This window comes from Misgurnus anguillicaudatus, chromosome 11 (assembly GCF_027580225.2).
Source record: "Misgurnus anguillicaudatus chromosome 11, ASM2758022v2, whole genome shotgun sequence".
Taxonomy (NCBI): domain Eukaryota; kingdom Metazoa; phylum Chordata; class Actinopteri; order Cypriniformes; family Cobitidae; genus Misgurnus; species Misgurnus anguillicaudatus.
In genome coordinates, this window is record NC_073347.2 from 28,783,200 (window position 1) to 28,808,682 (window position 25,483).

A 25,483-nucleotide genomic window follows, 5' to 3' on the forward strand; every position below is an offset into this window, starting at 1 on the left:
TATCGGCCTAGAAAAACGCAACTTTTAATTTTCATGTCTTAGTACATGATGTAACTACAGAAGAATCAAGTTTTAAATAGGAAAATTTTTTGAGCGCGATGCTAATGGTCTAATCAGATTCAATGGATTATGCTAAATGTGGTACCGCCAGACCCGGAGATCAGCTGAATGGATTCCAAAACTGTAAAAATCAAATGTTTAACTGGAAGCTGGAAAAAAAAGCATATTTCAAAAAAGTGGAGTGTCCCTTTAAAGCAACACCAAAGAGTTTTTTTTACCTTAAAATAACGTTTCCAAAAAAAGTTTTAGTGGTTCATCCACACAAAACAGGGTGAATGGCACTTTCACATTCGCTTTGCAGCCCTCCATCGGCCAAAACCGCACTAAAGAAGTTTCCAACCGTCGGGTAGTGGTCCTGTAGTTCGAGTGAAAACTACAAAAACTTGCTTTACGGCAGACCTACAATCCAATCAGAGCCAGCTATGCTGCAGTATTTACGACAGTGGTAATGAACAATTGCACTTCTAACCTGTAGGGGGAGCAAAGAGCAATAAGTCTTTAGTGTTGCTTTAAGTTGTTCAAAAATTTGTATACATTTCTTTGTTCTGCTAAACACAAAGGAAGATATTTGTAATAAAGCAGGAAACAAGAACCCAATTGACTTCCATAGTAAGAAAACTACTATGGAAGTCAATGGTGCTCATTGGTGCTGATTTGTAACAACACAAAGTGAGTAGATGATGACAGAATTTTCATTTTTGAGTAAACTCTACCTTCAGAGCATAATGTCTGTCTCTTGTACACACTGTCATTTCTTATTTTAACTAGGGCCGGGACTCGATTAAAAAAATTAATCTAATTAATTAGAGGCTTTGTAATTAATTAATCTAAATTAATCGCATTTTAATCACATATAAATATTTGACCTGAGAACATAAAGAAGTAATTTTTTACATGGATTTTTATGAATAATGACTGAATACATAAGCTTAAGCAACAAAATATTGTTCAACCAAGTCGTTGTACCCGGAGTCGGGCCAATGTCCATGCTAGCTGCTGTATGATTTGCATTGAGATGATACTTGAGGCTCGATGTGCTGCAGTGATATGTGAATTCCTTGTTGCATAGCTTACACACAACCATGCTCTTATCGACGCTTACCAGTGATGCGCGGGTCAATGTATAAACAACCCGCACCCGAGTCCCGACCGAGGTTTTCATCTAACCCGCCCGCAACTCGGACCGCAAAGAAAAATATATATATATTATACCCGACCCGCTTCCTGGCCCGCATTTCTTAAAGTAGTCATTTGTTTAATAATTGCAGGGTTCGGGACTTCTCAGGTTTTGACTGTCTGTGTTCTGGTAGGCTACCTATTTGCGCGGATCCCCCACCTCACGTATAAAAACAACAAAACATAATATACTATATAGCCTATATTAAAATGAAAATATATAAAAAATATATTATGCACATTTTTAAGTTGCACATCGTTTATAGTTTTCTTAAGTGGGATTCGGATGTGAAAAGCACTGCATAATGTACGTGCCTTTAGTCTTACCATTAAAACTTAACTAAATTAAAAAATAAGAGGTGATACATAGCTTTTTTCTTGCTGTTATGTTTATAATAGTTCATTGTTCAGAGTTCATGATCTTATAGTCCATTTAAAAATGTTCTTACAAACTGACTCTATTCGTCAGAAAAACACCATTTAACTTTTTTCCTTTACCTGCCGTCGCTGTTCTCTGTGCGTGTCCTCCGTCAAAGTAGCCTATTAAAATTAATATGAAGTTGATTTTTAAAAGTCTTAAGCACACCGCAAATCAAACGTGCTGCTACATTATGCTCTAAATGCGCGTGTAAATTTAATTTCTGGGCACTGCCAGGCTGATTTTTTAAAAAGTAAGTGATATAGGCTACTCACTGCATGTTTTGGCATTCGGTAGCATATGCATCTATGAGATGCACGGTGTTGCTTTTAATGTTCTTTTTAATTTATATTCACAAAACCTAACAACAAAACATTGTTTATAATTACGAGACAAATTATTTGAAACGAAATTCGTTTTAAAGTAGCAAACAAAACTTAAATTAAACTCGTAATAAGCTAATTAAATTGAAACAAAACAACATTACAACAATATTTAAACCCAACAATACTCAAACATTAACATATAACAGACATTAGGATACATGTTAAAATAATCTGTAGTTTGTTGGTAGATGTTTATTGGGCAAAACCTCCGTTGCAAACCTCCATTTACCAGAATAAATCATTTTTACTTTGAAATTGATGCATTGTCACGTTAAAATCAGCTGTTCGTTTAGGTTCCGTCTACTTTTATTTACACTGCAGCACAACCCCGGAGTTCTCAAACTAAAACAGGGTCTGCAGCATTTACGAATGACTCTGTTAAAGAGTGCGATTAAAATGCGTTAAAATGTCCAACGCGTTATTTTTTGTGTAATTAATTAATCTTAATTAACGCGTTAAAGTCCCGGCCCTAATTTTAACTCTAGGTGGAGTCACATGATCATTTAATTTCTTGTTTTTGATACTAAATAACATCTTACGCATCAAATAACATTATTTTTCTTGTTATTTATGTAGGAAATATTTCAGGATTGTCATCCGGTTCATTTTCTGAACTCAAGAGTACATGGAGTGACAGAAAAATCTGGACGCATTTCCAGGTGAGTTATATTTATCAGAAATTTTTTGAGTATAAGTGAACCTCTACACTATTATATTCTTTCATTTTAGTTAAGTAGTTAAATATTGGCTGTAGTGCTTTGCTGTAAAGTCTTTCAATCTGTGATGTGGTTATGTCAGGTGTTTGTCTGTAGAGGGCAGCAGTCTGTTTGTTCAGGACGGACCGCTTCAGGACGGAGCCATTCACAGACTCATCAGCTACGCAGACAGCGTCTCTAACTGGGTTTCTGCTGAACTGGTTATCTGTGACTCAGTCAAGGTGATTTTAAAACAGTGGCATACCTGTCAACCCTCCCGTTTTCCCGGGATTCTCCTGTTTAAAGAGCAACTATGGTCTGATTTACGATTTTACATTTCCTTTTGTGTGTGTAAGTGTGTATTAGTACATGTTAACGATATGCAAAAGGTACAAACCCCAAAGTAAACGATGACGCAATTTATCGTCTCTAACGTAAATCTCTTTTCTTGGACTACAACAAACACACGGATTGTAGGAAACAGTTACTTCCTGGGCTTGGTGATGTAGACAAGACCAACGACATTATCATAATTCCTCCCGCTTTGGACTCACAGCCTGTAAGTTAAAGGATAATTCCGGTATTTAACACTTTGGGTCTCGTTTCTGGTTTGTTTTGGATGGGCTACAGTGGTGGACGCAGGGATTTTGACGGTGGGTCGTGTCTTGACTTTTCGACTCGTTCGGAGGCGTCTCTTGACTGCTTCAGAATGGAAGTCAATGGCCATGCACAAACATGCCATTAAAACAACACTTAACGTTCATTTTCAAAACTGTGCTGCTCACCGAGTGGTTTGTGGTGTTCGTTGATGATTGGAAACAAGTTGTGTAGCGAAATACAGTTTCTGTCGCGTTTTATTTGGCATTTTGTAAAATTCCATTGACATCTCTTGGAAGACTGTTTGCTCGCTGATATATCACTCCGCCGCCGGGAAACAGAAAAGGGGCTGTTTACATGTGGTTGTAGTTTTTTCGCTCGGTTTCTCTCAGAAGAAATTTTTCCCATATTTGTAGGGCTGGACCAGAATATTCGAATATTCGTTCCGTGGGTAGACATTCGATTTTCAGTTTTGAGATTCGAATATATATATAAATATTTTACAGTGTTAATGCAGAGCTTTTGCCAAGTAGGAAGTGCGCTTCACGCTCCCGCTCTATAGGTGGCGCAGAGAGACCAACATCCATAGCCAACAGCCACCAAACGACACCAGTGGAAGAGATCTCCTCGAACAGAAAGCGCGCTTCCTGCTTTGGCATTCACGCTATTAGTGTTGTAAATAACGTTCAGTTTCTTGCAAAAACTGATTGATTTGCTTCACAAGAAGTCAATATGTCACACGGAGTTATGGGGGATTACTGTTGTATTGGATATATATGCTTTAGCTCTTAAAGTGTGCGGATCTGTTGACTTGCATGACGGAGCACTGGGGTTTCTGCAAAATATCTTCTGTATTGTTCTGCTGATGAAAAAAAACATATTGGATGGTGTAAGTGTTATAAATAAACTTGATTTTGAAAGTATGTTACCGTTTTATTACAGTTTGTTGGACTACGTTACGTTCATTCATGCTTCAGACTCAAATATAGAGCGGAAGTATATACGCGGTTGTGAGGTATCTGAAAAAATAGTTCCACTATAGCAAATAACACGGATTGAAATCATACATTGCGCCAATATATTTGTTTTTAATCATCAACGAATACCACAAACCACTCGGTGAGTAGTACAGTTTTGAAAATGAACGTTAAGTGTTGTTTTAATGACATGTTTGTGCATGGCCATTGACCTCCATTCTGAAGCAGTCAAGAGACGCTTCTAAATGAGTCGAAAAGTCAAGACACGACCCATTGTCAAGGTTTCTGTGTCCATCACTGTAGTTCATCCAAAACAAACCAGAAATGAGACTCAGGGTGTTAAATATCGGAATTATCCTTTAACTCCTGTTAGCATTGCAAGCGAATTTTTTTAAACATGGTAGGGAGTGTCACATTTCCGGCTGACATCAGAGGTATTCAGACCTATAACAACGTACAGATTAACTGGCCTATCGAGCACAGCGCTTTTCAAACCAATGAGTTTTGTACAAAATCCATGCGTTACAGGAAGAAAGTGAAATCTGGAGCTACGAAAATGTACGGTATGTGGAAAATACTGTGTTTTTTAACCATAAACCACGCGAACGCATTGTAATATACCAATTACACAAAAAAAGTTGTTTTTTAGCAATGAAATGGGTGCTCTTTAAAGGAATTATTCATCTGAAATAAAGTTTTTGCAGAAAGTTACTGTAGGTTTTACAGGTCATAGTCATGTGTCTCAACTCTGTCTGTGTCTCGTCTCACTGTATTTTAGGATCAGACCGCTCTGCTCGCTCGATTTCTTGCCATTGGCAAGTTTTGCTATGAAATGAGAAACTTTGCCACAGCTATGCAGATTTTGTCAGGACTGGAGAATGTGATTGTGAGGCAATTACCGGTAAGAAAAGAAACGCATGCTTTTCTATAAGTGATAATTCATTCATTGTGAGTCATAACCTCATAAAAATGAACTATATTTGTTTTATATTATCTGTTAGCTCCAGCTGCTGGAATGTTAATTACACATCAGTTTTAACACATTTAATATTAACTCTATTTTAAAAGCATAAAAGTTTTATTATTATCTGTCTGCATTCTTTATTTAGTGTGAAAACAAAACAATAAACATTATATTTAGCGTGAAATGAAATTGCATGTGAAATGAGTTTAACAAGGCCATGATTATTACCATCTTAATTAGTTATTATTATAGTTTCTTCTTCTGTTGCTTTCGTATGTTCAGGGCTGGAAGTCTCTCTCTGGGAAGGTTTGTGGGATTCTGGACGAGCTTCGAGCTGTGCAGGTGACACTGAACCATCATTCATTATTATTTCTGTGTTTATTTTGATGTGAAAATGTCAAAAACACTCAACATTCAAACATGTTTAAAGAGCTAGATTTGTAAATTCTTCAGGGTTCCCACAGGTGCTTGAAATCCTTGAAAGTTTGTTAAACTGGGGGAAATAATTCGAGGCCCTGGGAAGTTTTTGAAAATATACATACATAGATACAGGAAAGTGCTTGAATCTATTTTATGCAAGAAGTTTTCCTGGAAAAAAATCCATATTATTCCCTGTGTAGTGTAGGATAATATCATAAAATTTCGAGCCTTTTACGAATGTTGATTCATACCAAAATGCTTTTTTGCATAGTTGTGTTTGACACATGAAAATGTCTCGGGTTACGTATGTAACTGTTGTTCCTTGCCATACTTCCTGCGTCCCTGTAACGCCGTCTTTGGCAATATTTCAGATAGCGATATACTTCCTGGCTCCTGCGTCACCCTGTCTTTGTCATTAAGCCTCACCATTGGTTAAATTTGATATACACATTCAGACGCACTTACCCCTGGAGGCGTCCCCAAAGTGTCACCGCAGTGACGCAGCGCGAGTTCCTTTGAAAGGGAACTGTAACTATGTATCTAAAAAGGTAACACGATGTAACCTTGCTCTCACTTGAAATGTGTCCCCACATTTACTCCTTGAATTTGAGGGTATTGGACCTGGAAAGTCCTTGAAATGTCCTTGAATTTGACGTTAACTAAGGTGTGGGAACCCTGATTGTACAGTTTACGCCCCATGAACAAGTTTATCATCACTATTTGTGATCTGCTTACGCAGAAGATTATCAATGCATATATCTGCCAAAGGTTTATTCAATCAACATTTTAGAAGCTAAGGGCAAAGACCAAACATCACTTTTAGTTTGATATGATGCATAAATGTGAGTAGCAGTGAGTCACAATCTGTGTTAAACGTGTTGTAGGTCTTTCTGAAGAGCGATAATCTGTGTTTGATGGAGGGACAGCGAATGAGCGTACGACCAACACTACCTGCTGCACAAATCCTTGCCCTGCATCTACAACAGCTGGAGATCGGAGCCTTCACCACCACCAGTGGATCATACAAGTGGACCAAACTGAGGTCATAGATTCACACTAAAACAAGTGTCCATTAATGCAACTGATCTCCAGACAGATTTAAGACATTATTACTATACTATACTACTATAGTACATGGACAGCCCAAATTCTGTTGTCATACAGACACGGTGTGACAGCTGTATGGGTTAAAGGTGAGGGAGAGTCAGATGTGTTGGTAATGATGCAGCTGGTGTTTCTCTAAGCTGGTATGCGTACATGATGCTTTAGTGTGTGTGTTGGGTGGAGCAGATGGTAATGATTGGAAGAGGTTTGCCGGGGGACTTGGGTCTGTTCCAATGGCCCGTAGAGCTTCTGTTGTAGGCAGATTTCTGGGTCGTAGATGCCCTCAGGAGTGGACACACAGCTGGTTGTTGTACATCTGTAGCTTATAGCACAGTTAATCAGGTCACGCACATTTAAATAGGAGGAGGAGCCATATTTTTGAAATTTAGTCTGTTCACACTGGATTTCCTGCCCAGTCTCGCGAAGTTTCGTTGTGTAGTCACGTATTTTTTTTATTCTTTTTTCGTGCTATTATCACAAATTTTGATATCGTGATCGTATAACGAATTCCTGTTTTCGTGTGATTATCACGTATTGGTTACTCAACTGTTTTGTCCTATTTTTTTTACCATTGTCGCTTCGGCTTAGGGTTAGATTTACATAAAATGAAATCCCTAACCAAACCCAACTCTAACCTTAACGCCAGGCGACATATAAAAAAATAAATCAGAAAAAATAGTATAAACCAATATATAAAGTGACATTCTAATGCAAGCACCAAATCTGGCCCTACACCGAAGCGACAATGGTGAAAATTCACGTGAAAATTTGTGATAATAGCACTAAAAAAGAATCATAAAATATGTGACAATCACAAAACTTTATGAGACTGGGTAGGGATTTCATACAGATGTTAACACACAGAAGTACTTTTTTACTATAACATTATATTTTATGATTTTTAGGTCAATTTGAGGATCTATTGACTATGGCTTTATTTTTTAGGATCAGCAGATGTTTATTAAATCCAGCATTTTTATTCCTTATGCTTTTTTAAATCATATGAACAAACTCTAAAGCTAAAATATTAAACTGTGTCACAGTACAGTATCCCTTAACCCTTATAAGTCCCTTGGGGTCAATCTTACCCCCAAGCCACTTTTCTTTACAAAAACATGGTTCCCTTCATCTCATTGGAATAAGATTTTGTGACTTTTCTAGACTATCTGTCAATATTCATATAAAAAACTAGGCTTGATTCAGTCGTTCTAAAGATGTGTAAAAAATACCAAAAGAGGCCCTTGGGGGTAAGAATGAACCCAATTGAAAATGAATGGGAATGGGGGAAAAATCAAAGCATCCAGAATAACTCTGAAAATTTCAACACAGAAAAGAAGGCCTGGTACTAGAGCACAAATGCAATATAGAAACGACATGCTCAAACACACAAAAACACACAAAGGTATGACTGCCACAGAAAGCATTTTTTTTATCCAATTTGGCTAAAAACAGCCACAAATGCAAAACAAAGATGTAAATTGGTGGGCTCTAATGCTCACACACAGACACACACACACACACACACACACATAAAGACACAGACAGACAAAGTCACACAAACACGCAAACACAGACACACACACAGACAAGCGCGCACACACACATACACACACACACACACACACACACACACACACATACATTCAGTCAAATTTCTGTGGTATTTTGTAAAAACAGACATTTCAAAATGCATCAAGAACTACAAAAAAAATTCTACTATTTGAAATAATATTTATTTTTAATGTCCTTTCTAATGTTTATATATACATAAATTCACAAAATGTATCACTAAAGTAGTGATGTAAGCAGTTGGCCACATCCGGTGAAATAAATGGGTCTCTATGGCTCTCTGCTAGTCTAAATTATTTATTTCCTAAACTTTAAGTCTTTTCTCATTTTTTTTCTAAGCACATAACATCTAAATCAGTACCTAAAAACATTTTAAATAAAATTTAGATCATAATTTCTGTGCATTTTTCATAAAAAAATAATATTTTACAGGCAAGCTAATGGTCCACAAATATAGTGGAAAACAGGTACAAAAGTACTTCATATCTCCAAAACACAGCATTAATGTATAGATGGGAAGTAAACAAAAAAAATATATTATTTGTATCATGAAAAATGTATATATTTTTTGTAATCACTCTTTTAATTTCTGGGGTCATTTTTACCCTCACGCAACTCTAACGTATAAATGAAAATCGGGGCTTATAAGGGTTAAAAAGGATGTAATACAAATATCTATATATTTTGTACCAAAATGTACCTTTGAGGTACTAACATGCACTCTTTGGTACCAGTATGTACCTCTGAGGCACAAACTTAAGGTGCAAAGGTGTACCGCCCCAGTGACCAATTTTCCCACTTCAGTGTCTGTACTTTGTACTTCAGTGTCTGTGTTACAGGCATGGGATAGTTTGCCTTGTTTCAAAGCAATCTGACTATGATTTTTACTAAAATATGTTATTGATGAAATTAGAGTTTCTTATGAAAGTTTCTGGAATCAAGACACGTGTTGTGTTTTTGACGGCCCTGCTTTTCTCTCATCACAGGAACATTGCACGTGTGGTGAGTCAAGTCCATGCGTTTCAAGAGCATCTGTATTCCTACCCCCCTGACCTCGAGCTCCAGTCATACCTGCGGGGACGCATCGCACGACTTGGCAAATGTGACGTCCCCCTCCTCGCCTCCGACAACGACGCCAACTTTAACCAGACGGCCATCGATCGCCACGGCCGCAGGATCCACGACACGCTGCGAAGGGTCAAAGCATCGTTTCAGTGACTGAACAGTGTCCTCCAAAGAGACAGCACAGATGTGAACTCGCATCTCCAGAGGTACAGAGGTGAAGATGCTGTCAGCATCAATCTGAACCCTGCTGTGGTGTGATGGGAGAACTGAGCTCTTATATACTGAGGCTGCTGAGGAACGTGCTGAGTGTTGCGGTCATGGAGGATGTGGTTGTTTTCCATGAATGCCACAGCAAGTAGGTAAAGGAGTTGTTTATCTTTTTCTTGTTTAGTTAAACTCTCTTTAAGAGGATGAGTGTATTTGTCATCAGCAGTCACTGTGTGAGATAAACACACTTCTGTAAGCAGCCTCAGTCAATGTTTGTGTGTAATAGATTATTTTCTTGAGAGAAACAAAGCATTTTTGTGTTTTCTAACAGCTACATGACCAAATAAAGCCGATTATATAGATTATATATTGATAATTGTTCAGATTTAAATAATTTAGGAATTATGTTTTACATATTTTTGACGTGTGATGAGTCTGTGGCGCTCAATGCGAAGTTCGTCACAACATGTATAGCCCGTCGTGTGTGGTTCTTTATTTCAAAATATGTGTCCTGTGCGTAGAGAGATTATGTGTGCATCACGGGTCTTGTCGAGGTGGGTGCCTGCTGCAGATGCGTCTAGGGGGTTTGTTATAAAGGAGACGCTCGCGTTTGCCAGATACTCGCATAATCTCATGCCTAATCAGAGTTTAGTGTTAAGGGAGTGTCTTGCGTGTATTTTGTGAACGTGAGCGTCTCTTTTATCGTGAACGGTTTTGACGCGTGTGCAGCGGGCACTTGTTTTGACAAGACACGTGATGCACATGGTTCACATGACGCAACAAACACATATTTTGAATTTGCGCCCCTCAGATGAACAGTCACGAGCCGCTACTGCTTAGCATTCAGAGTAAAAGAAAAGTATCATTCTTTAACAAATAGATTAAACTTAATATTTTTGCACATTTTCATCTAATTGTAGCACATTGTGATATTCTTGCATTAAGTTCATTATGGATAAAATAATTTTAAAAATCTCAGCATTTTTACTGTTACAGAGCACTTTAAAATGAAAAGCTTTTAATGTTTTTAAATAGCATTTGATGGAGAAACCATCTGTACACTGTAAAAAAAAAAACAACGCAGCATTTTTGTCAAATCAACATAATTTTTTACGTAACATAAAAATAAGTTAAACAATTTCAACTTGATTTTATAAGTTATGTCATAAGCCAAAACTTAAAATATTTGGTTGAATTGACTTGCAAAACCAACTTGTTTAACTTCATGTTGCATTTGTTACAGTGTGATTCTTACTAATGTATTTACATTAATTCAGTCATAAATATTTTTATATAAAACCTGTTCAACAAGACTTTATTAGGAGACCTGGTGAAGCATTTCATAATACAGTACTTTTGAATTTATTAAATAATAATTAAATAGGTGGACATGAGTCATATAATAGCTTGTTACATGCAGCGCTTTATTCTGATTCTTTTCATTCATAAAAGAATGTAAATGTTGTGTCTTTAATTCATACCACAGATATTTATGCTCCTGTTTTATTTGTAAAGCTTATATTACATATAAATGCACTTTGCTGTTTGTATCACTTTACTAGTTTGTGTTTACTACTTTTTCGGGAATTAATTGTGTTGGAAGAGCAAAAATAAACAAAATAACTTTTTACAATGTAATTTCTCAATTTTAAAATAAGGTAGACATGGGGCAAGATCTCAGGGTAGAAATTAAAAAGATGTATATAGACACAAAACCTCTGTCTTGTTTACAAAACTATTGAAAAAACATAATTACTTATAAGTTGATCACACATTGACTGCTATGGGCCATGTTGTCACACTATGACATTTATACCATCAATACTAAAACACACTAAAGCAAATGTATTAAATAAATTAACTTATAATATTTAAAACACGTGCAATAAATTGTGACAACCTAAACTTTTGATTAATAGGTAGACCTACATATTAGACTCTTGACTGGATGTATGCATGTGCATTTATTGTTCTGCTTTTTCCTCAACAAATATGTTGGTATTAAATTTTAGACGCTAAAACTTGCTGTCATTTAATAAGCTTGCAACTAGATAACCAGATAAACTAAACTTTTAACTTGCAGCTATTGAGATAGGCATAAGGTCACTGTCTGTGACAACTCACTGTAAAAAATACTTTGCTGCCTTAACATTTTTTGTTAAATCAACTCAGAATTACAAGTCATGTCAACAGAGATGAGTTGTCACAACTTATAAAATATAACTGAGAAAAGTCAACTTAATTTTATAAGTTATAACAACTCACCTGTAGATATAATAACAACTCATCTCTAGTCAAGATAAATAATAGAAAGTTGAAATGACTTCCGAGTTGATTCAACAACAAATTTTAAGGCAGCAAAGTATTTTTACAGTGTCTCATCTCATACAATAAAACACATGAAAGGCTTTAGATCTGTCACCTCTGATCCTCTGTTCCTTGCTGCCTTTAGTTTTTAAATATAATCAAATTACATTTCTAAATCATTCAACTTACTGATGAGTTGCTAGCTTTTAAACAAAATGTTTCTTTTTATGTGATGAGTTGCAATAATGAAATTGATTTTTATCGATCCCATCATTTTACAGTGTTCCTTGAAGTCATGATATTTCACACAATTTCAATAATGAGCGTTTGAGCTTTGCAATTTGTTTCAGAGTTGTCAGTGGAGGTGAGGAAACACGCGCCGTCGGAGGCGATGTGAGGCGACGCGAACGCGGATTCACTTCATTGTCTCGTGACAGGATCAAAGCGCTTGAAATAAAGACTTTAATCGTCAGTGAAAGAGCTCTAGTCCTCCTGAACTATAGATCAGCGATAAACACGCAGTGATCCTCATTGTCCACCTAAACGATCCTTTGAGTCTGTTATCCGCAGAGATTCAAGCACAAAGAGATAACATAAAATCCTGATTAACTTCTGAAGAGCCATTCCTCACATTTCTTATTTATCTGCAATAAATAAATCACATCAAACCTCAAATTAACTCAATGCGATCAATATTGAAACTTGTGATTTTATTAAATACCCCTCCTTGCTTTAAAACATTCAGAAATACCACTAAACGATATTTGGAATATAAACAAATGTTTTATTTTGTGTGTTTTATATTTTAAGTAAAAATTTAAAAGTGTGTAGTTTTCTAAAGTTTTTCATTTTGGTGACTTCTTATGGGTCTTTTCTTAAGTCTGTATTCGGGTGTCCGGGTGTGAATTTGCATTTTAACTGTTGTTCATTGAGAGTTAATTGTGTTGCTACTGTAATCCCTTTGATCTGCGCGACCAAACGCTTGTGTGATTGACGCGTCTGCGGCGCCAGCGGCTCCCCGGGTCATCAGGATTCAGTGTTCATACAAAAACCATTTGAGCTACATTCACCATCACCATTGTCTTTATGCAAAAACAACCAAGCATTTCACTTTTGGTATTGAATGAGAATTTACTCCACATAACTCAACGACGCCAAAAACGGTAAACTCCTAGAATAGTTTGGTTGCTGGATATTTAACTTTATCAATCCTCAAAATTATCAATGTGATCAACCATAATGGATAACAAACCCCAAATATCCTGATGTGTTGTTTTAATCTTGGCTTTCTGAAGTCAACATAAAGTAGCCAAAACAATTGTAAGCGAATTAACTTTTGAGTGACAACAAAATTGTTGACTTACAGTTGATTGGTGCTTAAAATATATTTTATAAAAAATTAGAGTATTTATTTTCTGACATGTTGCATATTTAAGATAGGTCAGATTGAACATTAGTTTTTGCTCGTTTTTCTACCATTTTGAGTTTCCCCATGCATTTTAAACATAACCGCGCCATGCATCCAGTTGTTCTGACGCTGCGTCTTTGTTTGGAGAGGATGCAGACACCTGGATGAGACAGAGGTTCTCACAGACAAGCTGGCGCCAGGCCTTCACACAATCACAGGATATGTAAAGACTTCAATAACGACCCATTAGGCCTAATGATTGAGAATCGATCGGGCGTTAACGCGCCATGCATATGTTAATGTGATCCTGGGACGCGCTATATATAGGAAGCTCACTCTGAAGGCCTGACACACAGTCTTGGATTGTACTCGGATAAGACACGCTTGCTTTTACTCAGACAGCAATCATGGTGAAGAACTTTTCTGTGGACTGGCTCGCCCAAAGCTTTCACGACTCTGCGCCTCAGGAAGATTCAGAACCAGAGAAGAAGCGCCACAGGCCTCACATGCCCTGTTTGGCTCAACCGAGACCTCCAACATCTTACGACAAGGTTTACTTGCAGCCCAAACCAAAAGTCACAGCTAAAGTCCAGCAGCAAAAACAAGAAGACACAAGCGTACCAAAGGAGAAAGAGGTCTCAGTTGCGCAAAGAAACTGTTCGTCTCCAAGCTGTAAGTATCTTGACAACACAATGCGTCTTGCTTTACTTTCTGATGTGCACTAAATAGATGAAATTGGACGGCTTTTTAACTCTTTATTTTTATGTTCAGTTTCAGAGAATAGCGAATACTCATCCGGATATGAAAGCGAAACGGCCGCGTCTGAATGCGCATCTGTTGAAGATGGAAACGACCTGGAAAAAGAGGCCGTGGCGCGCCGAATCAGAACCAAATTCACTCCAGATCAGATCGACAAGCTTGAGAAAATCTTCAACAAGCACAAATACCTGGACGCAGGGGAGAGAATTAAAACTGCGCTAAAGCTCAGTCTATCTGAAACACAGGTGAGACACCGTCTTCACTCACTTTTATCCAAACAGATATTTCTATTATTTAGAAAGGAAAGATTGGCTTACGTTATTTGTGTTAAACTTTATTTTTCAAACATATTTTAACTGTGAGTTTCTTTGTTTTTTATAGGTCAGAACCTGGTTCCAGAACCGTCGGATGAAGTTAAAGCGCGAAGTGCAGGAGATGCAGGCGGATTGTTTTCAGTTTCCAGCTGTGCCACAAATGCTTCTGCCGGTTCAGTATCACTATCACGACAGACAACGACTTCCCTTTCCTCCACAAACCCTGATGCATCAGATGAGCAGCGCTCAACACATCATTCTTCCTCACCACCATCATCATCATCTCATGATGCCCGGCCAGCATTACTACTGAAAGACTTTTCCCATAAATTAAAACACTTACATCACATTTGGTGTGCAATATATGTACAGTTATGCTTTGTATTAAATACAGTAAAGTAAAAATGTTTAATTTTAAAAATGATTAAAAGAAGAGTTTATTTATTGTCAGAAATAAAGAATGTTTTATTGCAAGTTTGCTTTCTGGTCTTATGTTGTTCAAGTTGAACTGTGAGAGGTTAAAGTTTGAAGCTGATCACATCTGAAGTCTCTAGATAACAACAGCTGTTCAAAGACATTTTATCTTAATCAATTTCCTTTGAAAAAAAACAGATAATGTTTTATTTAGGGGATTTTATGTTCTGTTAACCTTACATCACACTAAAATAAAATAAATAAAGATATTTAGCTTTTTAAAAGGTTATAATCATAAGTTATTTAAAGATAATAATTTAGATCTTGACTTTGAGATGAGTTGTTAGCCTATAACTTAATAAAAAAAGATCGCTAAACTTAAATTGTTTTTAGTTAAATTAAAAACTCATTAAAACATTAATGTTGCAATGGCCACTCATCATTACTGATCAATTTTAGCATTGCAGAAATAAAAAAAATCACCATTTTAGCTGACACTTAAAAACGCGCAATAAAGCGTTATAATGGAATTACAATCATTGATATTAAGACTTTATTCTTACAACAATAATATTCATCTAATGAATCTTTTAAAATGAATCTTATTTCCTCATGAGTTTTCAAGAGAGTGAAATACAAATAATTTCCATTGAGAAAAGTGACAGTATAAAAATAAGCTTTTGAGTTTATTTTTACTGTAATAACCTGACAAAGTAACAGTGTGCTTCAACCAAAGATAACTTTAGATCGTTTAAAAACTATTCAATGACTGATTCGACGAATCCTGGTGTAAATAAAAGATTTTTTATGCTAAGATGGTTCCTCTAAAACGGTCACTGTGAACATTGAAGAATTTAAGGTTTTGGGTGGGTTTGCTGGATCTGTTGAGTCTCATTCAAATCAAATGTGGGCGCCAGAGAAACTCTAAACAAACCAGCAGAAGTCATTGATCCGCAGTCTCATACTGCGCTTTCATATGCGCGTTTAACTCTTTCTGTTTGTCTCTGCTGCGACACTTCAAACGACATTTAACGAGCAGATCATGGTCAACAATTAGTCCTAATTAAGTCGCCCATTGATGAGTTTACACTCCTCACATAATCCCAACAGACAGGCTCCAGTATGTCTGAGATTTGTGTGCGTCTCCATACAATGGAAGGGATACAGTGTTGATCACCTGTTTACATCATAAAGGCCCATGATAACATTAACATGAAGTGGAGCTGCATATGGCGCAATTGACTTCGGATCATTTGACAAAATCGATCACCAGAGCCGAACTGTACATTTTTAATTTTATAAAAATGTAAAAAACAATTTATTTTTATTTTTGATTTTATTGGCAAGAGCAAATTTTGTTTATTGCACTACAATTTATAATTTTATGATCGTGCAATTCTCAACTATAGTGCATTGTTGTCGCCGAATACATGTGCGTATCCTATTGTTAAAATATTGTCCCTGGCCTTACATTGCAGTCAAAATGCGCAACATTCCAACTTCAGTCATGATTTATAAGAATCTGAATGCATATGTCTGTATTTTCGAAAGAGACAAAATCCCGGGGCACCAGAGAAAACATAAAAATTTTGCGCAGATAAACTTGTTATCCCTGTCCATTTTCCTGCAGCTTTTGACTTCTGTGCGTTCTACATTGTTACCATGGTGCGGTGTTTATGGGTCTCAAACCAAGCTCATCTAAAAAAAAAAAGTTTAATAGACAGCATGCAACAGGATAATATTGCACAGCCACGAGGGAAATAAACTCTCAAAGTCCGTAACCGTTTCACGAACAATACAGATTGGAAAGATTGAACTATATGGGGATCAAGACATAATCTCACTGTAAGTAAAACAGTAATCCACCCAAATAAACAGTAGTCTTTAATCTTGGGATTATCAGACAATGGATTATGTCTTGTCTTGAGTGAACGATACCGTCAGATGATCGTATCATTGTGAATGATGTGGATGATTATTCATCTGTTCTCGGGTACTTGAGATGAACACGAGGTGCTCAGACTCACTGGCGCCTGGATATCACAAGTAGTCTACAGTAAACGTGTGAACAGCCCAACTGCAACATCTATTAACTTCAATTACAGCGCCCATCAAAAAGTTATCATTCCGCCTGGACCTTTACTCATGCAAATGAGCGAAACAACTCCTACATAAAGTCAAGGGACTACAGCTGCTCAAAATATTTGTAGTGATCCTCTACTGAAAGGAAACATCATGTCCAAGAACTTCACTGTGGAGTGGCTGTCCCAGAGTTACCATGCTCAACAGCTGGACCAGGACAAAGATGCTTACTCGCAAAAACCCTGCGTATTTCCAAGAGATCGTGATTCGGAGTCCCTCATGGATGCATCTCAAAAAATACTGAAAATGGTTGGAGAAGAAGACTTCAGTGTTAAAGAAGACAAGGTCCCATCTTCCCCTACAAGTAAGTATACCTCTCACTGTTGTATCTAAAACTTTTAATATCTAGGTTTGTATCTAACTTTATATTTTAATCATATTAGATAGTTGTGGCTACACATCTGCGTCTGAGAGCGGTGATGACAGTGAAGGGGAAACTGGACCGCACCGTCGCCTCAGAACCAAGTTCACAACCGAGCAAATCTCTTGTCTGGAGAAAACATTCAACAAACACAAATATCTCGGTGCAACCCAAAGACGAAAAATCGCAGAAAAGCTGCATCTATCTGAAACTCAGGTATGTGTGAGTCTATAGTTGAAATTACATTGATAACCTTAACGACACTTTTTCAGTTTATTATGTATAATTTTTTATAAATAAAGCGGTGGCCTACAATGAAAGTTGCGGCGCCAAAACGTGTAAAAAGACGAATTTGGATGTGAATATTTATTCCAAAATGTTTGTTTATTTTTTTAGGTGAAAACATGGTTTCAAAATAGACGTATGAAGTTGAAGCGGGAAGTTCAAGACATGCGTGCTGCTCAATATTTTGTACCAACTCTTCTGCCTCCGCTGACGTCATTTCAGCACCACGCCATGAGCGGACAGCGCGCGCCTCACGTGTACATTCAGCGGATGCCTGCACAACATCAGCCGATGCTGTTCACTCCCTGTTACCTCTGAAGAGACTTTTAAAATAATACATGATCAAACTGTTTATCATTGACACGTGTAATCTAGAATCTAGATGTAATATAATCACACTCCTAAAACGGGGTTTAAGAAGTAAAATACAGAAGCACTGTAGTCTATAATGTATAGTCAGAAAGTGTATATGAATGTACATAAATAAATATCTTTTATCTAATACTGTCTCGATATCAGGCCTTTTTGTTTATATTTGTTTGTTTTAAATAATTTTCTTCTAGTGGGATAATTTTGCCCACGTGAGACTTGAGATTTGCCAACTGGTGACAAAGATTTTTTTCTGTATAAAGCTATTAAAGCTATTATTATTATATGTAGGCCTCTGTGTCATGGCCTATTTATTTGGTAGTCTACTGTCATATGTTTTAGTGGCCACTTAATCATAATTGTGATATTCAGTGGATTTGCGAATGTTTCACTGTTTCATAACAGAAAGCCAATTCATCTGAGTTTGATATCTTTAATACCCACTTTCATCAAATGCATATAAATAGCAGGCAGTTGAAAAGTCATGCAATATATAGGTATTTCCCAGAATTCGGGCCTATTTATGTCCCCAGGGTGTAATTCTATTAAAAACAAATCAAATCTAATACATTTGAGCACCATTAATTAGTATAAATAAAACTTTTTTATGGCTGCTCTTACTAATAATTTTATCACATTTTATTGGTGTTTTGTGGTACAATATCTGTGTTTTGGTGTTGTCCTTCACCAGAGTTTTCACCTGTCGTGTCATATTTTAAACATTATTTATCACTAATTAATAAAAAAATATGTATATGAATTAAATGTTACTTGAACTAATAAACTACATGCACAGATTAAGCATATTTTGTACCTGTAATTTCTACCTGTGGTTTAGCTGTCATTACCAACACACTCTGCATAAAGGGACCTTCCCACTGTTTTTTCACCAAAAGTTTATTTGGTAGCCATGGTAACCTAATGACATAGTGGAGCACATGGATTTCAAGCTGCAAGACTGATGCCTTGATGTCCAGAAAAGTAAATCATCTCTTTATTCTTTGTGTTGGGCATGTACACGTATTATGCGTCATTACCATATATGTTGTATTTCTGTATTTTTTTTACATTTTTTAAATATTTTTATCACTTTAATAGTTAAAATGGTGTACATTACATGTAGAAAGCTAGCTACACTTGCTTAGTCATCATCTTAGCTAGTAGGGCTAGTTTTTTGGGGGAAAAAATGTCATTACCAGCACAGTCCTTACCAGCACAATACATAATTTTGCCAATAAATTATGTATACATAACAAAAGCATCCTACAATTATACATTTCTGACAATGTATTAAAAAGTTTTGATGGCATTCACTTAAAATAAGCTTAGATGCCAGGTAGATTGATGAATCAGAAATTTAAATACGTAAATGACTATAATTCATCTTGCAAGTAAAAACCTCAATAAGTTCAAGATAAATTAGATTACATGTGAAACGACAAAATGTTTTAAAAGCACTGATTTATCATTTAAGTTTTATTTTTTACATATATTCGACGATGTGATGGTAAAGACACATTTACTTGACATAGTTAAGAAAATGGCAAAACAAAATCATAAATTCCCTTATCTTATGGTCTCAACCAAGCTCATAACGTTGCTCCTGACTTAAGGACTGATAATATGATGTATACCAATAAGTCAAATTTGGAATTTTAATTTTCAAAATTGCAGCAACCCAATTTTGCCCTTAATCTGAGAAATACCCATATACGCCAGGGTCCAATTTTGTCTGCAGATATAATATGTCAGACATTCCCGTTCAATTAATAGGCGTACCATGCAAGCATCTCTTTGTGTCATTTTATTTATTGTTTTTTCTTTTTTTATTTATAAACCATTGTGACTTGGGATTGGGGTTAGATTTGGGATTTGGATGTCATATAGGTTTCACATTTTTTTCTCTTTTTTTAAGCCATGCACGTGGAAGTTGGGGTTAGAATTTGGAGTCTAGGATGTCTGAAATGTAAACGTTGTTCTACCCCTAAATCCCACGCGACAATGTAAACAAAAATACACACAAAATGACACGACAAGATGCATTAGGTGATGGGGAAAGGCTGGCGTACGCAAAGTTGGACTTTGACGTATAATTGCACGACTTTTCAACAACGTCATACGCGATTCATGAGAAATTTATAATCTCCCCATCCAGTTCCAAAATGATGCAGCGTAAATTTGTCGTCGGATATAAGCCTGGATGTGAGATCTCGTTTGGTCTCGTGTGGGTTTATGCACGCAGACAGAAAGCTCCAGGGCCATTAACACCTTCAACAAACATCAAAGCTTCTGTAACGACCAGATGATTGAGATCCACGGAACCCAATTGAGTTTGAATGGAAAAGTTCACACCCACAGTTCAGGCGCGAAACGCTGGCGCCACGAAGTCTGCGAGAATCTGAAGAGACATCGACAAAAATCAGATCAAAACAATTCACTTCAGAGTCAATGTGAGTCAACAAAACGTTAAACACACAACTCAAAGTGACATGTTGCACAGCTTTGCTTATTCGGTGTTTATTTATTAAGAAAGACATTTTGTTTATTTTACTTTGCATTTTTTTAAAAGTCTTTATTAATTTAATTATTTTACATAGCCTATGTCATCTGTGTAGTTTTGCACCAACGTAAGTACACTTGAATCATGTAGGCTAAGTCTAAATTGAATATAAGATCAAAGAGTTTAATGTTTGTCTACATTATTGGCTACAAATATACTCAACATTAATTTAGTAGTTTTGATAAAATTACTTTGTTATCTAGTAAAGTCACAGCATGTCAATTTACTAAAAAAGGATAACCTAAACAATAAACCATTTGTTGTTCTAAAATGAGAAAGTTACAAGCAAAAACATGTGAATAAGCAGCATTTCGGTCACACACATTAGACATCCATATAACTTTTTCCTCTGATTTCTAATATTAAAAAAATCTTTCTCGATACTCAACACATTTTTACAATCCTGGTATCTTTGTAAATGACAATGTCTGCTCAGTCTAGTCATGTGATACATTTTGAGTTTTGGGGTTTTTGAAAATTTTGTCATCATACCTGTTTTGATTTTTTTTAGCCCTCTTGTGTAAGCAAAGCGCAACTTCAACAAAAATTAGTTTTCTCTGAAACATCAGTTTGATTCAGTTCAGATGATGATGTGTGTGTGTGTGCGCGCGTGAGAGAGAGTGAGTGTGTGTGTGCGTGCGTGCTCGCGCGTGCGTTATAGAGAGTGTGTTATTCTGTGCGTGTGTTTGTTGATGGCCACTAGAGGGCAGTGTGCGCCTATCATATGAGTTTAGCTCAACTTCCTAAAAATGTGTGAACTAGATGATTATCAAATCAAGATATTAGTCTAAAGTTAATCTATATTTACATTTATGCATCATTCATTGGTGATAGTGATTCCAGTGTACATATTTGTGTACACATTTATTGTTCATCAATATGTGTCTATTACTGTGTGAGTGCTTCACTGTACACTGTATGGTGTTGTTGTGTGAGTCATGTAGTTCATGTGTGAAACTGATGAACATCATCATGCAGGAAACTCATTACAGCTAAACATCATGTACAAACCCTCTTAAAAATTTCCAAATATGTGCTTGCCAACAAACAAAGCTAAAGTTTTGTCACAACTATTTCTTTTTTGATGCATTTGTTGTTTTTAAATACATTTCATGGCTTAATGTTGTCAGTTCTCCTAACAAAGGTGTAGTGAACATGTTCCACTAACATTTTTACATATGAGATGCTTTTATTTAAAGTATTTTTAGTATTTGTTTTCTGTGGGAATCTGATCCAATAACCTTTATTGTGCTAAAGGATTTTTCAGGCAGTGTGATTGTGCTTTATTTTGCTGCCAGATACATTTACATTTTTCTAGCTTTTTGATCTCGCAAAATTCATTACTTTAGATTATTTGTATTTTCTCTGTTCTGTACTCAGTCCTTTGTACTACTGTGATGCTGATCACATCATCTTCAATGTCTGTCAGTGAGGAGCACAGTTGTCTAAAATGTTCCTCTTATCTCCAGCAGCTGCAGTAATGAGGACTGGAGGGATTGAGATGCTGTGAGTGGGCACTTGCTGTCGTTCATTTGATGTAATGATTTTCTCAGGCCTCCTCCCATGATACCTGTATGAGATCTTCATCTATCATCTTTTTACTGTGTTAGACAAACTTATTTTCTACTTGACTGCATGAAAAACTGAAGAGTCCTTCATTAGATTGAATGCTTGACTCAATTGAACACATTAAAATTTTCAAGTAAAATTATTGGCAGGGTAAAATTGCTTTATATTACCAAAGATTATTACCTTTATAGCTTATACATCTTCAAAAGTAATGGAACGCTTGAAATATGTTTCTCATCATGATCTTAAAAAGGTGTATTTTTACATGTTTGACGTTACTTGTAGACAAAAATATAATTATGCCAATCTATTAATTTATTTCATTTGAAAAAAATATTTTTGAAACAGAAGATTTGAGAATGATGAAGAAAAAACAGCCAGTTAAGAGTCTAAAATAGATGTTAACTTTTTTTATTGCTTAAAGGGATAGTTTACCTTAAAAAAGATACTGTCATCATTTACTCATCCTCATGTTGTTCTAACCCTGTATGAATTACTTTTTTCTGATGAACACAAAAGAAGATATTTTGATAAATGATGGTAAACACACAGCAGATAGTGACCACTGACTTCCATAGTAGGAATAAAAAAATATGAAGGAATTTAATGGGTACCGTCAACTGTGTGCTTACCATCATTTATCTAAATATTCTCTTCATCATTTATCACAATACTTCCAAAATATTTTTTTCCTACTATGGATGTCAATGGTCACTATCTGCTGTGTGTTTACCACCATTTCTCAAAATATCTTATTTTGTGTTCATCAAAACAACATGAGGATGAGTAAATGATGACAGAATTTTCATTTTAAGGTGAACTATCCCTTTAAAATCTCAAGTTAAGACCTCAAGACACTTCTTGATAGAAAGACAAAAAATGGTCAAAAATGGTCCCTAGCTATCACTCTTTGCATCTAAAGAGTGGATATTAGTACCTCTAAGGTACATGTTGATAAAATGTAGCAATACTGTAAAAATGCAATTTTGGAAATTAAAAAATTTTTTTTTAAACAAAAGTTAAACAATTTCAACTTTTTTCATTTTTAAAGGGTCCCGGCCCAGTGACAGCTTGGGATAATTTCTTTGACTGTTTTTCCTCACAGTTTAGTTTTAATAAGTTTACTATTATTTTAAAATAGGGAAGACTATAAATAAAGAATTAATAAAGTCATGTACTGTAAGTACATGCACACATACAAATGAAGTATGAAACATTTACCACTCTTTAAACTCAGAGCTCAGATATTTTCATTTAGATGTAATGCTAAGTGAAGACCGTATCTGTGAATAAAGCAGAAAATAAGACAAAACACACTTCAAGATTTTTCTAATAAAGCGACTTTATTCAATTAAATGAGTCAGCCGAGTGCATTGACTTTTATTTTGCATGTGAAACTGAAGATTAAACAACATTCCTGAGGGTTTCAGCATCGTTAGTTTTAATGAAGTCTGTCGAGCGCTGAGGTTCATGCGGTGGGTTGAGATTCCTCCGCAGTTTTGGACACAGGTGAAATACCTCTGCAGCCCCATTTTCCCATGCCGTATGCCTCTTTAATGCTACATCTCAAAGAAGTATATGCATAGGAAAAAGGAAAAGCGAGTTGAGACTGAACGATCAGCAACGAGACCTCGGTGGATTGAGACTATGAGACAGAAAAAGAGTAAAAACCATTACATCAGTAAAGTCAATATTTGCCATCAAACATAACCCTTCAAACATGTAAGCGCATAGACTTATTACTATTTATAGAAATAAAACAACCTTTTAATCATACATTTTTAAACTATGAAATAACACAAATGTTGGCTGCCTTTCATTCACTTTATGCTAATCCAAAAATAATAAAAAAAATTTAAAAGTTTAAATAAGTTAATATACAGGAACAAGTTGTATTTGTCTACAAACCTTATTCAAAGCATTTAATAATAAATCTTGTAAATGTTTTCAAAACAAAGTGGTTATTAAAAAAATAATCAGTACACAATATAAAAGTAAAATGCATGTATTATAATTAAAATCTTATAAACCTTACAGATCTTTTTCCAGCTCTTATGAAAAGAAATCAGAATGAGAGAGAGAGAGAGAGTCTTACCAAACTCCAGAACCCCAGATCTCACTGAAAACTCTTCCTCCTGGGAATTTATTCCTCAGTCAAGACCTTGAAGATGTTTAGGGAAGACAAAGTAACTGTTTTCAGTGGATCTCAGCACTCGGCCCTCCTCCTCATTTGGTTCCTGTAATCTTTGCTTTTCTGCAGAGTTTAGCACAAAAACAAAACACATTGTAAAGTTTGACGGATAAGAGACTGGCATTGGTTGGCACGGGTGCCCGTCACAACGCACGATGTTGTCTGCTCTGTGCAGATGGTCGACTATCTACAGCGTGGACGTCATAGTCAGAAGAGAGATGTTGGGACAGTTTGTTCTCTGATGGCTGTAATGTTTCTTATCTTTCAGGGTCTGTGACTCTCCCAGTGCAGAAAGGCTCCGTCTCCCATGATTCAACAGTCTCAAGGACCCGAGCAAGGCCTCTTGGAGGGTAATGAGAACACACACACACACACACACATACATACAGAAAGTATTCAGGCATGTCAAGGTCGGCACAAAGCTCAGCTCAACAGGGAGAAATACGAGGGCATATTTGAGTGTTGTCTGACCCAGGTCTTGGCTTTCATACATTACAGCTGAAGGATTTTATAGTATATAGGATCTGTAAATATTGTTTATCACAGTGCAGTGATGTATTTACTGTTGCTGAGGGTTAATGTCTAATTCAAGAGGGAATGTGTGTTATGTTGGATCTGAGCTTGGAAGGCACTAGTTTCTCAAATGCATTAAATTCACTGCAACAAATAAAAGTTCAAATTATAATCTAAATGCTTACGAAATGATGTAAATCTTAAAATGAGCAAATACTGAGCAAAATTAAAGCAAATAATTTCCACTTTAAAGTAAACACTTGCTAATATATGACATATTGATCTCTCTCTCTCTTACACACACCTTGCTATAAAAGTTACTGCATGTTTTGACGTTTGGGTGATTCTCACGAAATCCAGATTTAGAAGGTGTCCAGCATCAGATTTTTTTTTTAAAGCCCTTGAAGCCAATTTTTTTTGCACATATACACTGCAAAGGATGGTTTTCAATAAAAAAAATTCTTAGTATTTTTGTCTTGTTTTCAGTAGAAATATCTTAAAATTCTTAAATTAAGGTGCTTTTTCTTGATGAGCAAAACGACCCAGGAAGATAGGTCTAGTTTTTAGACCCAAAGTATCAAATTTAAGTGATTTTGTGCATAAAACAATCAAAAAATCTGCCAGTGGGGTAAGCTAAATTTTCTTGGATTTTT

At 36.0% G+C, this 25,483-nt stretch overlaps 3 protein-coding genes and 2 long non-coding RNA genes across 5 annotated transcripts in view; 4 read left to right on the forward strand and 1 right to left on the reverse strand.

The window, feature by feature from the left end:
* Positions 1–12,750, forward strand: part of kndc1 (kinase non-catalytic C-lobe domain containing 1) — a 45,073-nt gene extending 32,323 nt beyond the window's left edge. Inside the window, exons 26-31 of the mRNA XM_055169919.2 lie at positions 2,617–2,699; positions 2,839–2,977; positions 5,088–5,210; positions 5,556–5,615; positions 6,578–6,735; positions 9,353–12,750. Of these exons, the coding sequence (XP_055025894.2) occupies positions 2,617–2,699; positions 2,839–2,977; positions 5,088–5,210; positions 5,556–5,615; positions 6,578–6,735; positions 9,353–9,584 (795 nt within the window). The 3' untranslated portion in view covers positions 9,585–12,750. The remainder of the gene's footprint in view (positions 1–2,616; positions 2,700–2,838; positions 2,978–5,087; positions 5,211–5,555; positions 5,616–6,577; positions 6,736–9,352) is intronic.
* A 129-nt stretch (positions 12,751–12,879) lies between these two features.
* On the forward strand, positions 12,880–14,900 carry vox (ventral homeobox). The gene is made up of 3 exons (XM_055169920.2): positions 12,880–14,025; positions 14,125–14,357; positions 14,494–14,900. Exons 1-3 carry the CDS (start codon positions 13,761–13,763, stop codon positions 14,737–14,739), a joined length of 744 nt encoding a protein of 247 aa, XP_055025895.1. The 5' UTR covers positions 12,880–13,760; the 3' UTR covers positions 14,740–14,900.
* Positions 14,901–15,417: 517 nt separating this feature from the next.
* On the forward strand, positions 15,418–19,120 carry vent (ventral expressed homeobox). Its single transcript, XM_055169921.2, has 3 exons — positions 15,418–17,286; positions 17,366–17,559; positions 17,740–19,120. The coding sequence occupies exons 1-3, from the start codon at positions 17,076–17,078 to the stop codon at positions 17,944–17,946; spliced, it is 612 nt and encodes a 203-aa protein (XP_055025896.2). The 5' UTR covers positions 15,418–17,075; the 3' UTR covers positions 17,947–19,120.
* Positions 19,121–19,779: 659 nt separating this feature from the next.
* LOC141368822 (uncharacterized) lies at positions 19,780–25,262 on the forward strand. Its single transcript, XR_012372207.1, has 3 exons — positions 19,780–20,447; positions 22,027–22,063; positions 24,586–25,262. It is a non-coding gene; the product is annotated as an uncharacterized lncRNA (long non-coding RNA).
* LOC129415783 (uncharacterized) lies at positions 23,451–24,572 on the reverse strand. The gene is made up of 2 exons (XR_008634999.2): positions 24,222–24,572; positions 23,451–23,771 (listed from the first exon to the last, which is right to left on the reverse strand). It is a non-coding gene; the product is annotated as an uncharacterized lncRNA (long non-coding RNA).
* Positions 25,263–25,483: the final 221 nt, after the last annotated feature.

Coding starts and splice junctions, on each gene's coding strand:
- vox (XM_055169920.2), top strand. CDS start 13,761: ATGGTGAAGAACTTTTCTGTGGACTGGCTCGCCCAAAGCTTTCACGAC. Junction 14,026..14,124: donor AAACTGTTCGTCTCCAAGCT/GTAAGTATCTTG, acceptor TTTTATGTTCAG/TTTCAGAGAATAGCGAATAC. Junction 14,358..14,493: donor TCAGTCTATCTGAAACACAG/GTGAGACACCGT, acceptor TGTTTTTTATAG/GTCAGAACCTGGTTCCAGAA.
- vent (XM_055169921.2), top strand. CDS start 17,076: ATGTCCAAGAACTTCACTGTGGAGTGGCTGTCCCAGAGTTACCATGCT. Junction 17,287..17,365: donor GGTCCCATCTTCCCCTACAA/GTAAGTATACCT, acceptor TAATCATATTAG/ATAGTTGTGGCTACACATCT. Junction 17,560..17,739: donor TGCATCTATCTGAAACTCAG/GTATGTGTGAGT, acceptor TTATTTTTTTAG/GTGAAAACATGGTTTCAAAA.